At 44.4% G+C, this 19,801-nt stretch overlaps 2 protein-coding genes across 2 annotated transcripts; one reads left to right on the top strand and one right to left on the bottom strand.

Moving 5' to 3' along the window:
* The first annotated feature begins 797 nt into the window (after nucleotides 1-797).
* Nucleotides 798-1,730, top strand: LOC115457864 (olfactory receptor 5I1-like). The gene has a single exon (XM_030187527.1). The coding sequence runs from the start codon at nucleotides 930-932 to the stop codon at nucleotides 1,728-1,730; it is 801 nt and encodes a 266-aa protein (XP_030043387.1). The 5' UTR covers nucleotides 798-929.
* Nucleotides 1,731-3,875: 2,145 nt separating this feature from the next.
* LOC115457715 (E3 ubiquitin-protein ligase TRIM39-like) lies at nucleotides 3,876-15,980 on the bottom strand. The gene is made up of 6 exons (XM_030187274.1): nucleotides 15,564-15,980; nucleotides 14,214-14,309; nucleotides 12,695-12,925; nucleotides 9,750-9,772; nucleotides 7,554-7,669; nucleotides 3,876-5,227 (listed from the first exon to the last, which is right to left on the bottom strand). Exons 1-6 carry the CDS (start codon nucleotides 15,972-15,974, stop codon nucleotides 4,620-4,622), a joined length of 1,485 nt encoding a protein of 494 aa, XP_030043134.1. The 5' UTR covers nucleotides 15,975-15,980; the 3' UTR covers nucleotides 3,876-4,619.
* Between the last annotated feature and the right edge of the window lie 3,821 nt (nucleotides 15,981-19,801).

Genomic DNA, 19,801 nt, shown 5'->3' with positions numbered 1-19,801 from the left:
TTTATGAGGATTTCAAAGTTATTAGGTCAAGAACAGATTTTGTGGACTTGCAGAAGGACCTTGCAAGACTCAGAGGTGTTTAATTGGCAGATAGAATTTAAAATGGACAAGTGCAAAATGATGCACGTAGGACAACATAATCCCATACTAAAGGTGCACAATGCACGTTCCATTTTATTTATTTATAACATTTATACCCCACATTTTCCCACCTACCAGCAGGCTCAATGTGGCTAACATCAGACCGTAAAGTCAATGGCCACCTCAAACGTCACTGCCTAGGTATCATTGAAATTTGAACACTTTGTCTTAGTGTGCTGTGGTGGTCATAAAACCAATAAGTGTGTGCACCAGGAAATGTTGGTATTTTGCTGTTTTCCTTGTCATTTCCAGGAATGTTCTGTTTTTGTGTGGATATAGCAAAGAGAGGGAACAAAGTAGAAACAAAAGTCCAAGAAACAAAAGCAAAAAGTACCAGGGGCCCCCCCAAAAAAGGTCAAAAAAACTTTTAATCATATGCTTGGATAAAACAATCCTTAAATGGATCCAACACAAACAGCAGATAGACTTTAAATTAGATGTACTGTAAACTGACTTTGAGAGATATGCAGGCAAATTCTCATCGCTTTGTGCCGAGTCTTTCTTAACTAGGCTAATTATCATAGCACCCAGTGAATTGCAGATTAGAGTTCCAAGTTGTCTCTGCTTAATACGTAAGGATTAAAACTGTTGATGTGCCATAACATTGGTGTCCATTCTTCTGCTTGCATCTTCATTTTTCTTCCAGTGAGCAAGATACAGAAATTGGAAATCAGACTTTGGTAACTGGGTTCCTTCTTCTAGGATTCACTGATGTCCCAGAGGAAAAGCTTACACTGTTCCTGGTGTTTCTAACAATCTACATCCTAACCCTCGTAGGAAACATTGGCATGATTCTAGTTATTAGATTCATACCTCACCTTCACACACCCATGTACTTTTTCATCAGCAATTTGTCATTTGTAGACACCTGTCATTCATCTGTCATTGCTCCCCAAATGCTTGTCAATTTCCTTGTTGCAAACCCAACAATTTCCTTTTCTGGTTGTGCCACCCAACTGTATTTCTATGCAGCACTTGGAACTACTGAATGTCTTCTTCTTGCAGTGATGGCTTACGATCGGTATGCTGCCATATACAATCCATTGCTTTATTCAACCAAAATGTCAAAGAGATTGTGCCTACAGCTGGTGGTGTTATCGTACATTGGTGGATTTCTACACTCTTGCATCTACGTTATATCAGCAGTACATTTACCCTACTGTAAATCTAATGAAATCAACCACTTTTTCTGTGATCTCCCACCGCTCTTAAAGCTTTCTTGCGTCAGTACCAAAACCATTGAAACACTTTTAAATACCTTTACTGGTTCTATTTCTATGTGTTGCTTGTTAATAATATTTGTTTCTTACTTCTGTATTTTGTCAACCATACTGAAAATCAGTTCTGGGGAAGGAAGGAAGAAAGCATTCTCTACCTGTGCTTCCCACATCACTGCCGTCACCTTATTCTATGGGACAATTTCCTTCATGTATGTACGTCCCAGCTCAAGTTATTCCATGGAACAAGACAAAGTGGTGGCTGTAATTTACACTGTTATCATCCCGATGTTGAACCCTCTGATCTACAGCATAAGAAACAAGGAAGTAAAGATAGCCCTGAGGAAATTTTTAAAGAAACCCTTGTTCTAATATTTTTGAGAGAAGAGACAATATGGCTTTTTTATTTACCTGAATTGTTACAGCAATGCGTTGGAATTTTATCTCCTTATTCGATAAGTTGGTGCCTAATATTAGGAGTCAAGATCACATGAGAATTCTATAAATCGTGCTGAAAGTTGGACGCTAAGCAAATTTAGTGCCAAGTGCTATTCTGTAAAGGGCATTTGCCTAATATAGAATAACACTTCTGCATGCATTTCGGGCTAGATTCAATATATCACACCTAAAAAATCAGCCCAAAAATGAAAAAAAAAAAGCCTTGAATTAGATGTACTTTATAGAATAAGCCAAACTTCTGTGAGGTTTATTGAATACATGAGCACTCGTTGACGTAACTAAAATTTAGTCAATGTCCATGTAAGTCACATTTTACTTGTTGTAAATGTTGACGCTTAAATTACATGTGGACCGGGTGTATTCTATAACAATAGGCCAGAGCTAGCAAAAAGAGGTGCCCATGGTTGAAGGAGAGGCAGACACAGAGGAGTTGAGGATGTGCCTACTAGGAAAAAGCGTTGACTGATTCCAATTCCATGTTGAAGGTGCATGCTTTGTATTGGAGCTGATTTCTGAACATTAAGAAGGGCAAATGCTGGAGTGGAGGAGTAGCCTAAGGGTTAGTGCAGTGATCAGTTCCTGGAGGACAAACACATAGTCTGCTATTAAGATAGACATGGAAAAGCCACTGGTTGCCCTGGGATTGGTAACATGGAATATTGCTACTATTTGGGTTTCTGCCAGATACTTGTGACCTGGATTGGCCACTGTTGGAAGCAGAATACTGGGTTAGATGGACCATTGGTCTTACCCAGTATTGCTATTCTTATTTATTTTATTTATTTGTTGCATTTGTATCCCACCTTATCCCACCTCTTTGCAGGCTCAAAGTGGCTTACAATACATCATGAGTAGTGGAAGAATGTTAGTAATATAAACATTTAGTATTGCATGATCTTGGTCAGCATGATGAGAAACGCAAAGTAGTCGTATACGAGCAGATTTTAGGAGACAGTTCTAAAATTAAATAGGCGTGCATATTCAATTGGGTTGATCTTTTTGGTATGCTCTTTCAAAGAGATGGGTCTTCAGTAGTACGCGGAGGTTCGTTATTTCGTGTATCGATTTCAAGTTGTGCTGAAGTAGGTGAAGTTTGACACATGCATTAGTTTGTATTTCATTCCTTTGCAACTGGGGAAGTGCAGATCAAGGAATTTGCGGGATGATCTTTTGCCATATTAATAAATAGTGTAAGCAAATCAAACATACACTAAAACACACACACACACACACAAACAATAAAGAAAGAAATCAGAAAAGCCTGTTGTGGTGAAGCTTTCGCTTTTTCTTTTTTCTTGAAGCACTTTATTCAGAAAGAAGCAAACTGCAACGCATGTATTCGGACAACAGTAATAATAATATTAATTACACGAAAAGAAATAAAAGTTTTGTGCAGGAATACAGCAGGGTACAATCTATATCCACTTTGCAGGAACAAATCTTTTCACCCAATGTTTGCAACACTTTTGCATTCATTTGAACTGTTTGCGTATTAATATTAAATCCCCGTTTACTAAGCTGTGCTAACGGCCTGCCGCACGGCAACACCAACACAGCCCATTCAAAGTGAATGGGCTGCGTCAGCACTAGAGCGGCTTAGTAAACAAGGGGGTTATTTAGAAATAAAGAGCTAAACTTACAAGATAATGTTGGTATTCTGTTGGGGCTGATACCATTGCACAGAAGAACCAACAAGAAACTAGTTTCTTTAGATAATCACTGAAGGAGTGGAGGAGTGGCCTAATGGTTAGGGTGGTGAACTCTGGTCCTGGGGAACTGAGTTCGATTCCCACTTCAGGCACAGCTCCTTGTGACTCTGGGCAAGTCACTTAACCCTCCATTGCCCCAGGTACAAATAAGTACCTGTATATAATATGTTCGCCGCATTGAGCCTGCCATGAGTGGGAAAGCGCGGGGTACAAATGTAACAACAACATGGAATGTTGCTAGTGGAGGAGTGGCCTAGTGGTTGGTGGACTCTGGTCCTGGGGAACTGAGTTCAATTCCCACTTCAGGCACAGCTCCTAGTGACTCTGGGCAAGTCCCTTAACCCTCCATTGCCTGCTGCATTGAGCCTGCCATGAGTGGGAAAGCATGGGGTACAAATGTAACTTTAAAAAAAAATTGTTGAATTTTATTCATCAGTGACACAGAAAGCAAGAAACACGCCATGAGGTAAGAAGGACCCTCACTTTTAAAGATAAAAACATGGGGTTTTCTAGTACATTAATGAACTCATAAATGGATAAACTAAAAACAGCCTGACCTATTACATTACACAGAGTTTATCAGTCACTAGTTAAAGAATGTGCGAGCAATTAAACATTCCTGAATATTCTTGGTCTGCATGATATAACTGGCTATCTGTAAATATTCATTGCGTCATTGAAATATCCAGTCTCACCGCCAACCAAGGGAGTTAGGCTGCCTCCCGCGGTCTGAATACTGGCTCCACTGTGCTTAAAATATTGGCACATTGTTAGAAGATTGCCTTTTATGTCAGCTTTGGCAGTATTTGAGACTTAAGATAATGCAGATAATATGTGAGGACTTCCTAAGAAGAATAAAGCAATTACTGTTGAATGTATTTATTTGAAAAGTCTATTCCGCACAATCCTGCATTCTTGGTGGATTACAAAGTAATAAAATACATCACAAACTTCATATCTACAAACAAAACAATAAAAATTGTTTCCATAGCCATGTACTTCCCCTCCACCTCATAAACCCATGAAACCTCCCACTGACTCAAAAGCTTTTGAAAAGAAAAATGGTTTTAACTGGTTTCTGAAGCTGAGAAGATCAAAAGATCTTTAGAGTTCCACTCCATACACAGAAGTACGGGAAGATTCTCTCAGTAAATGAGGCAGTAAAAGTATAAATGTGCTCTTCGGTATCTGCATTGTAAAAGGACAGCTCTCCTCCATCATAATCCAGATACATTCCCAGGATCTGGGGTTTGATCAGGCTCAGAGGGGTCACAGGGTTGCTGAGAGCTTGGTACTGGCCTTTCCAATGCTCCAGAGCCCAGATTCCTCTCTCAGGTGATTCTTCCATATCCCCTTTCTGGGGGGCTCTCTTTATAGGAATGCTTTCATGCAAAATAGTTCTGAACCCATCATATGTTTGTACAAAATATGGCTGGTTAGTCCTTTTGTCAAGCTTCCTGCTCACAGACATGTTGGCAACTCCCATAGACCAGTTTATCCCTTTATTCACCTGGACTACCCAGTAATGTTTCCCAGAGGTGAAGCCTTCAGAGCCCAGAACACACGGGTAATCATCAAATCTCTTGGGATTCATTTGCAGTGCCTGTTCAGTGTTTCCCCAGCTCACAATTTTCTGATCACCAGAAAGGAAGAGATAAGGATTAACCGTTTGTGGATCCAGACTCAAAGATACTTCAGAGACTGGGAAAGAAAAGAGGCATTTCATTACTAGACAATCTGAAATAAGCCTGCAGTTCATGGATACTAGCTGGGTGAATACTTTAGCGCCCCCTGCAGTGCAAAAAGACATACAGTACGGACATTAGTGATCAAATTGCTACAAATATATTGGTATTGTCTGATCTGTATACCACTCACACTGCAAGCACTAATGCGTTACACTATCAGTCTCTGACACATATACTCTAATTACCCCCTCCAGACACACAGTCTGAAACCTAATCACACCATCATACACATCCACTTCTTACTGCGGACATACAGTCTGACCTCCAGTCACCTTATGTCTTATTTTGGATAGAAAAGTTCACATTTTCTACTTTTTTTAAAATTTTATGTAAAATTTGTTTTCCCCAATGATTTTAAGTCATTTCATTTTCAAAAGGTATCACTTTTCATATGATTCATCACATAAACAACAATATTACAAATTTCCAAGAGCTTAGTTACATCTTAAGTAAGAAAAAGAGAGATGCAGTAGCCATGTTAGTCCACGTTTAAAAGTAATCAATAGAAATAAAATAAAATATGGAAAAGAAAATAAGATGATACCTTTTTTATTGGACATAACTTAGTACATTTCTTGATTAGCTCTCGAAGGTTGGCCCTTCTTCGTCAGATCAGAAATAAGCAAACGTTGGTAGATGACAGTTGTGAAGAGCAAAGAAACTACAAGCCCCAGAAGGCAGTGCAGCACCAGAGAGATTCAGAACCAAGGAACTACAAAGCCCAGAAGGCAGGGCAGTGTCAGAGAAGCCAGGAGCTAAGAAACTACAAGCCCCAGAAGGCAGTGCAGCACCAGCAGACAGATCAGGTGAAGGGAGAAGAATCTATGCAAGGGAGGGAGGAGCCGGGGTGTGATTGGGAGATGGAATCAGATGGGGGAATGGAGGAGCCCCTAGACCAGGAGGAAGGGGAGGAGAGAATGGAACTGGAGGAGGTGGAAGGAGGGGAGAATGAGGAGGAAATGGAGGTGCTGGTGGAGGGCTCTTAAAGTGAGTTATGAACTGAACTGGAGAGAGTGAATGAAGCCTTGGTGAATTGACCCAGTGGGTGGATGTCAGGCGGTTTTGTGCTGACAAACGAGGGAGGTGGGTCATTAGGTCTAAGAGTGAGAAAGTGACTTAGACCATATTGCCACTGAATTGAACTGTTTAATTTCATTTCTAAGATGAACTGTGTTTGAAGGCAATGCTAAACTAAACTGTGTTTGAAAGCAGTGCTAAAACTGAATTGAGGAGGAAAACATTGCTAACTGAACTGAATTGTGAGCAGTGCTCATTAACTGTGGGAAAGAGCAGTGCTACTAAGTACTGGATTAGAAGCAGTGCTGGGGAAAACCATATTGAAAGCAGGGCCAAAGTGAACTGTGTGGAAAGCAGGCCCAAGCTGAACTGTATTGCAAGCAGGGCTCCAATGAACTGTGTTTAAAAGTGGAGCTACGCTGAGGAGAGGGAAAGGCCTGTGAAGCCTTAAAGCAGAGTAAATGTACTCAGGAGATAATAAAGCACTTCTGGTGATTTGCCTGTTGTCCGGAGACCCTGATTGCAGACTGTCGACTCGGGAGTGAAGGGCGTGCTTGGTAAAGAAAGGAAGAGACTGAGAAAGAGTGGTGCGGATCTGGCGGCTGAGCATGACACAGTGTATATGAGTGAAACATCAAAGCATTTCAGTGACAGTCTAACAGGATGAGGGTGGGTTACGTGAGGGATAAGGAGGGCCGGGTGGATGAGGGACAAGGAGATTGTACTGCTTTGTCACCCTTTTATCACCATGCATATCTCCCTGTCCTTCATCTCACTTTTCTTTTTAAACACACCAGGGGATTTTTAAGGTGCAGGGGGCAGCGGGGAGATGACAGCTCAGGCCTTAACGACAGGTCTGAGCTCACGTTAAATTTCGGACAGTAGATGATTCGTTGCAATCGTCGGTATGGTTAGTGCATTCCGAACTGTCCACATTTCAATGATAGTTTCTCGTTTGCATTCCGTTTTCGTTAGCTGCTAGCGTGGTCGGAAAGTGGCCTTTGATGCATGCTACGGTTGAAAATTTCTTCGTTAAGGGTCAGTAAAGGGTCGTTAAGGTTTAGTGCATCTGGGCCATATTGTACCTGGCAGAAAGACAGATTTTTGAGATGGGATTCCTTTTTTGTGAGAGGATACTGTATGCAAAGAAAAATAGCGAAGGAAAATTGTTGCACTCAGATGGCCCTCTATGAAAATATTTACTTTCGTGCATGAAAATATTTCATACTGAACAAACATAGAAACGGCTGTGTTGTTCTTACCTTTTAGTTTCTTTTTTATATTATTCAGAGCAATGTTTTGGCACATGACACCACTGCTGGTCTTTTTAAGCCCACAATGAACGACTTCTGGCTGTGGAAAATTCATGGAGCTGCCCCTACAAGAAGAACACATTCTCAGTGGTTTAATCTAGCCACCAATTCTATGTGGCAAGACATTGAAGAAATGCCAGTTAGTCGAGAGAGATGCAGGTGAAAACAGGTCGACTGAACATACAGCAGAAAAGATGCTAGGCTAAAGCGGCAGCTCCTAAAGAAGGTATGTTTAGTGAAACGGAGGGGGCTCCATTAAGCGATTGTTGTATTTAAGCCGCTAGTTTGGACAGCTGAGAAGCGAACACTGTCAGTCAGAAGAGATGAGGAGTGGCCTAGTGGTTAGGGTGGTGGACTTTGGTCCTGAGGAACTGAGTTGGATTCCCACTTCAGGCACAGGCAGCTCCTTGTGACTCTGGGCAAGTCACTTAACCCTCCATTGCCCCATGTAAGCCGCATTGAGCCTGCCATGAGTGGGAAAGCGCAGGGTACAAATGTAGCAAAAATAAAATAGATACTACTGGAGATTCTACATGGAATGTTGCTACTATTGGAGATTCTACATGGAATGTTGCTATTCCACTAGCAACATTCCATGTAGAAGGCTGCGCAGGCTTCTGTTTCTGTGAGTCTGACGTCCTGCACGTACGTGCAGGACGTCAGACTCACAGAAGCAGAATCCTGCACGGCCACATTGGTGGAATAGCAACATTCCATGTAGAATCTCAAATAGTAGCAACAGTGGAGGAGTGGCCTAGTGGTTAGGGTGGTGGACTTTGGTCCTGGGGAACTGAGGAACTGAGTTTGATTCCCACTTCAGGCACAGGCAGCTCCTTGTGACTCTGGGCAAGTCACTTAACCCTCCATTGCCCCATGTAAGCCGCATTGAGCCTGCCATGAGTGGGAAAGCGCAGGGTACAAATGTAGCAAAAATAAAATAGATACTACTGGAGATTCTACATGGAATGTTGCTACTATTGGAGATTCTACATGGAATGTTGCTATTCCACTAGCAACATTCCATGTAGAAGGCTGCGCAGGCTTCTGTTTCTGTGAGTCTGACGTCCTGCACGTACGTGCAGGACGTCAGACTCACAGAAGCAGAATCCTGCGCGGCCACATTGGTGGAATAGCAACATTCCATGTAGAATCTCAAATAGTAGCAACAGTGGAGGAGTGGCCTAGTGGTTAGGGTGGTGGACTTTGGTCCTGGGGAACTGAATTCGATTCCCACTTCAGGCACAGGCAGCTCCTTGTGACTCTGGGCAAGTCACTTAACCCTCCATTGCCCCATGTAAGCCGCATTGAGCCTGCCATGAGTGGGAAAGCGCAGGGTACAAATATAGCAAAAATAAAATAGATACTACTGGAGATTCTAGATGGAATGTTGCTACTATTGGAGATTCTAGATGGAATGTTGCTATTCCACTAGCAACATTCCATGTAGAAGGCTGCGCAGGCTTCTGTTTCTGTGAGTCTGACGTCCTGCACGTACGTGCAGGACGTCAGACTCACAGAAGCAGAAGCCTGCGCGGCCACATTGGTGGAATAGCAACATTCCATGTAGAATCTCAAATAGTAGCAACAGTGGAGGAGTGGCCTAGTGGTTAGGGTGGTGGACTTTGGTCCTGGGGAACTGAGGAACTGAGTTCGATTCCCACTTCAGGCACAGGCAGCTCCTTGTGACTCTGGGCAAGTCACTTAACCCTCCATTGCCCCATGTAAGCCGCATTGAGCCTGCCATGAGTGGGAAAGCGCGGGATACAAATGTAACTAAAATAAATTAAAGCTAAGTTTAACCTTTTGATCTACTTCAGAGAAAAGAGTGAACTATTTAATTAAAAAAGTGAACAATTTAAGTAAAAATTTAGATAAGTATGGGAAAAGGGAGGTTTTTGACTGATGATGGTTGGTTGTAGTAGCTACTAAGAAAGAAAGGAAGAAGGTAGCACTACTTTACTGAAGTCTTTTCCTATTTTATAATAATAAAATATATATTGCGTGCCAATAAACAGACTATTGGTGGTATTTTATGTGGAGTCTGTGAGCCTAGTTCTTCAGAGTTTATTGAATAACTTCGAACTTCCATCTCAAACAGGGAACTCAGAGAACTATCCCATAGCATAGAAAGTAACAAATTCATACCTGTGTAATACGTCTATCACCCTCTGCAGAGAAAAAGAACAGTGTTCAGTAACACTCAAAAGATATATTAATAACAGATTTTCTTATTAATCCCATGTACTCAATAATTGATGTATTTAAAATCACTAAAATACTGGGCATGCCACTTAACACCAGCTCGGTGTTGGTTAAATGAAGGCTATCACATGATAGAACTACAAAATCAAAACATTTTGTATAGTTGCCTGCTATAAAGAAGTGGTACTAAAGATTGCATTATGTTATTCTAATGGAAAGATTGACCACCATGAAATCTGTCAAAATGAAACCACTTTTTGAAAGCTGTTGGGAGCTGTAATCAGTGGTGTGCTGGAGCAGGCTCTCGAGAGCCGTTTGTTAAGTTTTTAAGAATTTTGGGAGCCGGTTCTCCATGGCTACTTTAACAAATGGATTCCAAAATGTGGGCTTGGGCCCCACCTGAATTCTCTTTTACTTTGCTGGCGAGAGAGAGCCCCCTGTTAACAATTTACCAGCACACCCCTGGCAGCTGTTACAAATTTATCTTGCTGTGGTACTTGCGGATGTAAACCACTCCCTCCCACCCCCGCAAAAAAAAAAAAAAAAAAAAAGAGGAGGGCTTGGGGGAGGTGAGGAAATGTTTTCATGAGTTTTGATTTGTTGAACATATAGTTGTTATTCCTAGTCTGTAGAAGACAAAAAGGGGCATTTTTGATATGACATCTAAATCCTATTTTTGGCAAACATAGCAATTTATGAACCTGAAAAGTGTCTATCTTGTTAAGTACATAAGTATTGCCATACTAGGAAAGACCAAAGGTCCATCAAGCCCAGCATCCTGTTTCCAACAGTGGCCAATCCGTTATATCGCTCCATGGTGTGACCGCACCTTGAGTATTGTGTTCAATTCTGGTCGCCGCATCTCAAGAAAGATATAGTAGAATTGGAAAAGGTGCAGCGAAGGGCGACTAAAATGATAGTGGGGATGGGACAACTTCCCTATGAGGAAAGACTAAGGAGGCTAGGGCTTTTCAGCTTGGAGAAGAGACGACTGAGGGGAGACATGATAGAGGTATATAAAATAATGAGTGGAGTGGAACAGGTGGATGTGAAGCGTCTGTTCACGCTTTCCAAAAATACTAGGACTAGGGGGCATGCGATGAAACTACAGTGTAGTAAATTTAAAACAAATCGGAGAAAATGTTTCTTCACCCAACGCATAATTAAACTCTGGAATTCGTTGCCAGAGAATGTGGTGAAGGCTGTTAGCTTGGCAGAGTTTAAAAAGGGGTTAGACGGTTTCCTAAAGGACAAGTCTATAAACCACTACAAAATGGACTTGTGAAAAATCCACAATTCCAGGAATAACATATATAGAATGTTTGTATGTTTGGGAAGCTTGCCAGGTGCCCTTGGCTTGGATTGGCCGCTGTCGTGGACAGGATGCTGGGCTCGATGGACTCTTGGTCTTTTCCCAGTGTGGCATTACTTATGTACTTATGTACCTGGCAAGATCCCAAAAAAGTACAAAACATTCTATACTGCTTATCCCAGAAATAGTGGATTTTCCCCAAGTCCATTTAATAACGGTCTATGGACTTTTCCTTTAGGAAGCTATCCAAACCATTTTTAAACTCCACTAAGCTAACCGCCTTTACCACATTCTCTGGCAATGAATTTCAGAGTTTAATTACATGTTGAGTGAAGAAAACTTTTCTCCGATTTGTTTTAAATTTACTACATTGTAGCTTCATCGCATGTCCCCTAGTCCTAGTATTTTTGGAAAGCGTAAACAGACGCTTCACAACTACCCGTTCAACTCCACTCATTATTTTATAGACCTCTATCATATCTCCCCTCAGCAGCCTTTTCTCCAAGCTGAAGAGCCCTAGCTGCTTTAGCCTTTCCTCATAGGAAAATCTTCCCATCCCCTTTATCATTTTCGTCGCTCTTCTCTGTACCTTTTCTAATTCCACTATATCTTTTTTGAGATGCGGCGACCAGAATTGAACACAATAGTCAAGGTGCCATGGAGCGATACAAAGGCATTATAACATCCTCATACTACGCCTCCTACCTTTCAATGGGACGTCATCTCTCTGTAGAAAAGGCACTTCCAACGTGTCAAATAGGGTAAGCGATGCGATTGGGTGTCATTGCTCCGCCCTCGACGTGGGCGTGGCAGACACTCATTCATCCATTTTGATACAGAAAGTGAAAGTGCCTTGGTGCTTTGTAGCTTTTACTACATGAGACGTGGGGTAAGGAATATTGTAGATGAAAATATTCGAGTTATTCCCCAAGTTTTCCACGTCATCACTGTGACCCCTGACGCAGGTGCTAGTCACCGAAACACGGCCCGTGTCGGGTCAAGGCTCATTCATTAAAGAACTTTGTTCCATTTTAAAGGCCCGTGGTGCTGTTTTTTTGTTTGGACTTTAGTTTGTACTTTGTTCCCTCTCTTTTGTTATACCCAAGACACTCATGTAGCAAAATTGATCTTAGCCACTTCACTTTTAGAACGTTGGGAGAGTATGGCTTCATTAGAATGTTGGAGGTGTGTTTTATATAGAGAGATGCGTGCACAAATTTTTTAGTGTGGAACTGAAAAGGGGGTGTGACCCACCATAGGTGGGCCAGGGGTGTTCACCAAGGATATGTGCAGTATTAGAGAATTTGGGAGACCTGAGCCTAATTTACGTGCAAGGATTTACACCAGGTTTCAGTTGGTGTAAATCCTCACGCCCAACTATGGGTGAGGATCCCAGCACTACTTGCTTGTCAAAAAATGCAATCGGGCGATCATACCCTTAAGGAACGGAACATACGGGCCCATGAAAAACCTGCCTTCCTCCTTATCCATCCCATTCCAGCCTCCCACCCTCTTCAGTTCAATAAATGCACTATATTTATACAACAGATTCAAATGATTCATAAACATTTCTCACATTCAGGAATTCTATTGCTGGCTGCTGACACTTCTCCTCGATCTCTGCTATCTGTTCCTTCAAGGATGAGCTTTGTTCTTTAAGTTGGCTGATGTTTGCATTCAGTGTCTGTAGAATCTCCTTCTCCTCCTGTTTCAGTTTAGCGAGGAAGACCTGCTCCTCCACATTCAGAAACTGGCGCATCTCCTCAAACTCAGAAGTGATTCTCTTCCTCTGAGTCTCTTCTTGTATCTTCAAAAAAAAAAAACCCCAATGTCAACAGGAAACAAAGAGGTGCAACTATACCATGAATCACAGCATGAATCTCAAATAGTAGCAAGAGTGGAGGAGTGGCCTAGTGGTTAGGGTGGTGGACTTTGGTCCTGGGGAACTGGGTTGGATTCCCACTTCAGGCACAGGCAGCTCCTTGTGACTCTGGGCAAGTCACTTAACCCTCCATTGCCCCATGTAAGCCGCATTGAGCCTGCCATGAGTGGGAAAGCGCAGGGTACAAAGGTAACAAAAATAAAATAGATACTATTGGAGATTCTACATGGAATGTTGCTACTATTGGAGATTGTACGTGGAATGTGCTATTATTGGAGATTCTACATGGAATGTTGCTATTCCACTAGCAACATTCCATGTAGAAGGCTGCGCAGGCTTCTGTTTCTGTGAGTCTGACGTGCAGGACGTCAGACTCACAGAAGCAGAAGCCTGCGCGGCCACATTGGTGATCTGCAAGGGCCGACTTCTAGTGGAATAGCAACATTCCATGTAGAATCTCAAATAGTAGCAACAGTGGAGGAGTGGCCTAGTGGTTAGGGTGGTGGACTTTGGTCCTGAGGAACTGAGTTCGATTTCCACTTCAGGCACAGGCAGCTCTTTGTGACTCTGGGCAAGTCACTTAACCCTCCATTGCCCCATGTAAGCCGCATTGAGCCTGCCATGAGTGGGAAAGCACAGGGTACAAATGTAACAAAAATAAAATAGATACTATTGGAGATTCTACATGGAATATTGGAGATTCTACATGGAATGTTGCTATTCCACTAGCAACATTCCATGTAGAAGGCTGCGCAGGCTTCTGTTTCTGTGAGTCTGACGTCCTGCACGTACGTGCAGGACGTCAGACTCACAGAAGCAGAAGCCTGCGCGGCCACATTGGTGATGTACAAGGGCCGACTTCTACATGGAATGTTGGAATAGCAACATTCCATATAGAATCTCAAATAGTAGCAACAGTGGAGGAGTGGCCTAGTGGTTAGGGTGGTGGACTTTGGTCCTGAGGAACTGAGTTTGATTCCCACTTCAGGCACAGGCAGCTCCTTGTGACTCTGGGCAAGTCATTTAACACTCCATTGCCCCATGTAAGCCCTATTGAGCCTGCCATGAGTGAGAGCGCGGGGTACAAATGTAACAAAAATAAAATAGATACTATTGGAGATTCTACATGGAATGTTGCTATTCCACTAGAAGTTGGCCCTTGCAGATCACCAATGTGATCTAATGTGTGCTCTAAATTAAAACAAAAACAAACCTTCACTTTCACAATGTTTTCTTCTTCATTGGATTGCTGTGTTTGAATATCCGTCAGCTTGCTTCTCAGCTGCTGAAGACACTGCTCAAGATCTGCCTATGAAAGCAGAACATCCATTAATACAGACAGCACAATTTTCTTCTGAGGAGTAATGAGTTATCTGCAATTTATGAGCTTCGAAGCATTTAAGCTTTTTAGTACAGTTAGATAGCAATTTTATAACTGGTCACCTAGGTTTAGAGGGAGAAGGTATCTCTTTTTAACATAATTTATAAAGACACGTGAGGCACCTGTAAAATGTTAGTATAAATCCTGCAGAAATTGCTTTTAGATTAAAGGCAAGGATATTTATGCTTGCTTGGAAGCAGCTGTAAATGATAATGCCTAGTACATAACCAATGTGTTTATCTGCCTGACTAGGCGGTCTCCTAGGGCCAGATCTGTAAATGGTGCCCATATTTTAGCACCAGGGAAAATCCACGCTAAGTTTTATTCTATAAAAAGTGATCCAGGCTAAATGTCCTTTACAGAATAGCACATTAGCACAGTTCTCACACCTCACTTTGGGTGCCAAGACTTATGCTTGTTGGACTCTATTTGAGCGTGCTGCCACAATATTCTGTATTACCGGGCCCAAATTTTTTGAAACAACCCTGACCCACCCATGAGCCTTCCATGGCCACTACCTCTTTTGGGTTGCATGCAAGACAATTCGAGCACATATTTTCACAGAACAGTGGATAAGCAAAACATGTGAAAATCCAAATTTGTGCCAATGAACCTCAATAATTGGCTCATTAAGGGAAAGGGAATGTGATTTGATATGTCGCCTGTCTGTGGGAAGTGGAGGGTTGTGACTTGTCCAGAGTCTCAAGGAGCTGCAGTGGGAATTATCGCTCCTTCTCTCTTCCTTTCACACTTCCCTTACAGCCCAGTCTCTTTCCCCCCTCTCTTCCAATCCAGTCTCAGCCTCCCCCTGTCTCTCATATTTCAAGATTGCCCCCACCCCAGCTGGTCCAGCATCTATCCCTCTAAATCCTGGGTCCAGCATCTCTTCCTGTCTGTCCCTAACCCTCCCCCCAGGTCCAGCAGAGCAGCATCTCATGCATTTCCCCTCCTCCCCAGGTCCAGCACCTCTCTCTGCTTCCCTCTATCTGGCAGGCCCAGTGAAGCAGCATCTTCTGCACCTCTCTTTCCCCCTGCATCCTGCAGATCTTACACACCAATGTTCCTTTCTGTCCTGCTGTGCTTTACCGCATTTACCACGTTGTGTCACCCTGCATAGGGATCACGATATGAGACTGAGATGATCCCAGGACACCCTGTAATAATAAGGATCACGTCACCTACCTTGTATTTCTGCTCAGCTTCCTCTACAAGACACATGGCATGAGCTTTGTGCTCCTGAGAAAATCCACACACCACACAGATGGGTTTCTGATCATGCTCACAGAACAGTTTTAAAACCTCATTATGCTTCTCACAGCATGAATCCTTTCTCACTGTCTTCTGAAGTAGCTGCTTTGTTATCTCTGTCACATTGGCCAGCTTCCTGTTGGGAATGAGGACTCTTTGCTGGAAGGTTTCTCGGCACTGAGGGCAGGTAAAATTTGCATCCAAGCCCTCCCAGCACTGGGTAATGCAAGAACGACAGAAGTCGTGTCCGCATGCTGCCACGATCACTGGATCTTTAAAATAATCCAGGCAGACTGAGCAAGTAGCCTCCTCTTGGAGATTCTCTGCAGAGCTTGCAGCAGCCATGACAATAAGTAACTTGGGAAAGAGAGAGAGACAGTTTCACTTTCGTTTCTAGAGAAATCTGTCAGTGTTTTAGGAAGGGGGAGGGTGCTTACTAAAGCTTATCTCAAGTTACCTGCTGCAATAGAGCCCATAGGAATAAAATGGGCCCTGCTGCAGATTACTGGAGCTAAGCTTTAGTACACTGTGGGGGGGGGGGGGGGGGGGGGGGCTCCTGCTCCTCACTATATAATGCATGAGTTGTGGTTCCTGATGAAAAAGAAACCTCCTGGGAGCAGCACTAACAGTAAGCATCAGTTTCTTCTTATCCAGCTGACATGCACTTAGAGTTGAGGTTGCAGTAACAGGAGGAGACTGAGAGCCAGATGCACAAAACCTAAGGAGCCCACAACTTGCGTTTTAAACTGGTTCCAGGCAGTTTAAAACGCAAGTAGTTTACCGGGGCATGCACCAAGGGCATTCTTCCAGTCGCGGGTAGCAGGCAACGAAAACGGAATGCAAATTGTCTAAAGGCTATTATAATGAGATGCACTACCGTTTTTCCGATTCCCTTACCGTGGAAACCCTAACGTGAGGTCTGCACCTCTCGTTAGGGCTCCTGTGAGGGAATCGGAAAGGAAAAGAGCCCCCAAAAAATTAAAAAAGGAAGAAAAAAAAAAAGCAGCGAGCGCACGTGAGGGGCGTCCTTTATGGACGTACTCTGCCTGTGCTTGTGAGGGACGTCTTTTCGCCGTTTTTTTTAGTTTTGTCTCCCCTGCGCTGCTCACCTTCTGTAGCAGCGAGAAGGGATTAGGGAATCCGGGACCTGCGAGTTGATCCGGAGTTCGGGACGTCCCTTTCCATTATGCTCCTCTTCCAGGTCTCTTCAGCCAATCAGAGTGTGTGTAGCTGACACCAGCAAGCTAGATGCGCTTTGATTGGCTGAAGAGACCCAAGAAGAAGAGCATAACCGAAAGGGACGTCCCGATTCTCTGACTGGCTACTGAGGTAATGGTGAATGCAACGGAGCTACAACGAGTAGCTCATTTGCATTCCCTTTCCTTAGTGAATTCCCGTTCCCTACCGATTCGCTATAGAATCGGTAGGGAACGGGAATTACCGATGACTTTTAATGCATCTTCCTCTGAGAAACTATTATTCATCAGGGAAGGGGAAGAGAAAGAAGAGGTTGACCACCATGTGAAGGGAAACAAAGAGTTCAGATGGGAGGGGAGTTCTTAGTCCTGGTTAAACAGTTGGAGAATGTAGAGAGAGGCTACTGGCAGAAGGAAAAGAGGAAGAATTAGAAAATTATCCGTTAATAAGGCCACCTGTAAAGCTTCAGCGTTGAGAAGTTTGTTTCCCTGATCTAATGTTTTGCAATAGTTCCAGACAGTGGCGTAGGAGGGGCGGTCCGCCCCAGGTGCACGCTCTGGGGGGGGGGGGGGGGAGTCGGCCCCGCTGGTTCCCTGCTCCCTCTGCCCTGGAACAGGTTACTTCCTGTTCCGGGGTAGAGAGAGCAGGGAACCAGCGGAGCCGACGCAGCTCCCAGCGACGTGCACTCGGGGCGGATCGGCCTCCCGCTTATCCCCCGCAAGTAAGAATGCACTCCGGGGGAGGGGGTGTGCCGTGGAGGGGGGGTGCACAGCGGCGACCCGCCCCGGGTCTCAGCCGCCCTCACTTCGGCACTGGTTCCAGAAAAAGGTAGTTGATTAGGGTTACCATATGCCCGGTTTTACCTGGACATGTCCTTATTTTGAGGACACGGCTGAGCAACTGGGCGGGTTTTGCCAGCCTGCCCTTTTGTCAGGATTTGCGAACGGGCAGGTCAGCTGGCTGGCTGGCTGGCTAGCAGGCAGACAGGCCTAAGGTTGTCCTCTCCTCCCCTCCTTTATATTACTGTAGTGCCCTGGTGGTCTAGTGACCTCTTTGGGGCAGGAAAGAGCCCCCTCTTTCCTACCTGGCGTGGCTGCAGACTGTCTTGCTGCCTCCCATCCCGGCGCCGATTCAAAGTGGCTGCCGAGAGTTCAAGTGGCGGCCTCATGAGACTTCCACATCAGTCTTGCAAGGTCACTGCTTGAACTCTCAGCGGCCATTTTGAATTGGCACCGAGAGAAAGAGAGGTCTACAGCCTCGCCGGGGCTGGGTGGGTGTAACAGGAGGGTGTAGCACGTGTCATCTTTTTTTCTTAGGGCAAATATGGTAACCCTACCTGGAATCAAAGTTCAGGGTTTCACTGGGGCGCTGCATTTCTCAGGGGTCAGAGAGACTTCACATACTAATAGAGATCCTGACACTCTCGTTGGAATGTCTTTCAACAGTTGCCCAGCCAAGCCTGGCTACAGTGGTGTAATCTGCCCAAATTAGGGTTACCATTTTTTGTCCTCATAAAAAGAGGACACTTGCCCCGCCCCTTTCACATCCCCTGCCCCGTCACTGACGCATATTCCCCTCCCCCATCACCTTCCCTCCCCCGTCACCTCCCCTCCCCTTACTCTACTATCCCTGGTGGTCTAGAGGTACCTCTTCGGGGCAGTAAAGAGCCCCCTCTTTCCTGCCAGGAGCGCTGCTGCCAGATGCCCTGCATCCTGTGAGTCCGGCTCTCGGTGTTTCAAAATGGCCGCCGAGAGTTGAAGTCTCACGAGGCTGCTTCAACTCTCGGCGGCCATTTTGAAACGCTGAGAGCTGGACTCACAGTATGCAGGGCAGGTAGCAGCAGCGCTCCAGGCAGGAAAGAGGGGGCTCTTTCCTGCCCCAAAGACGAAGAGGTATCTCTAGACCACCAGGGATAGTAGAGTAGAATAGGGGAGAGGAGTCCCGCGCCCGCCAGCCAGCCCGTTTGTCCAGAAATCCAGACAAATAGGCAGGCTGGCCAAATCCGTCCAGATGCCCAGATATGTCCTCAAAAAGAGGACATGTCCGGGTAAATCCGGACGTATGGTAACCCTAGCCCAAATCATGCCAAAGATACCCTTCCTCTTCATTGTCATGTTGGAGTCAGGTAATAAATAGGTGAAGGTAAACTCTGTGACTCACTCCATCTACAAAGCTGTCACCATCTTACACCATGTTAGAATTCAACACACGCAAACAGGTTGTACCTGTGCTAATTAATAGGTTAACATGTTAATTTTGCACAGAGGACTCCCTTCTGTTCATGTGCTAATGGTATTCCAGCGCACCATTTGCCATTACTGCACATATGGCCATGGTGGCAGATAACATGTGCTGCTGTCCATTAGCGTTAAGTGGGTCTTTTAATAAGCCATGGTAGCGCTTTTAGCGCGCAGTAGAAATCAGCTACCACTAAACATCGAGATGCTCATAATATTCCTATGGGCGTCCCGGCATTTAATGCCAGCTGATTTCTACTGCGGCTTAGCAAAAAGATCCCCTTAGTAAAAGGGGCCCTACATTTTTTAAAGCTTGTTAATGAATGTGTGCTAACAAATGCGTAGCCAAGGGTGGGCTTGGGTGAGCTCAGGCCCACCAGTAGCAGCACACCTATGATGTGGCCGGCAGAGATTCCCAAGGTGAAAAGTCCCAACTCCTGCATACCTTATAAATAGCAGATCTTCGCCTGCAGGAAGTTTAGCTGAAATTGGGTGGCGGAGCAGGTGGGGGAAAGAGGGGTTGGTGGTTGGGAGGCTAGGATAGGGGAGGGCAGACTTATACGGTCTGTACCAGAGCCGATGATGGGAGGCGGGACTGGTGGTTGGGAGGCGGGAAATACTGCTGGGCAGACTTAAACGGTCTGTGCCCTGAAAAGGACAGGTACAAATTCAAGGTAAGGTATACACATATGAGTTTGTCTGGGGCAGACTGGATGGACCATGCAGGTCTTTTTCTGC

Source organism: Microcaecilia unicolor, chromosome 14 (genome assembly GCF_901765095.1).
Source record: "Microcaecilia unicolor chromosome 14, aMicUni1.1, whole genome shotgun sequence".
NCBI classification, from domain to species: domain Eukaryota; kingdom Metazoa; phylum Chordata; class Amphibia; order Gymnophiona; family Siphonopidae; genus Microcaecilia; species Microcaecilia unicolor.
Note: the sequence above shows the minus strand (reverse complement) of the source record. Positions and strands in the feature narration are given on the sequence as shown.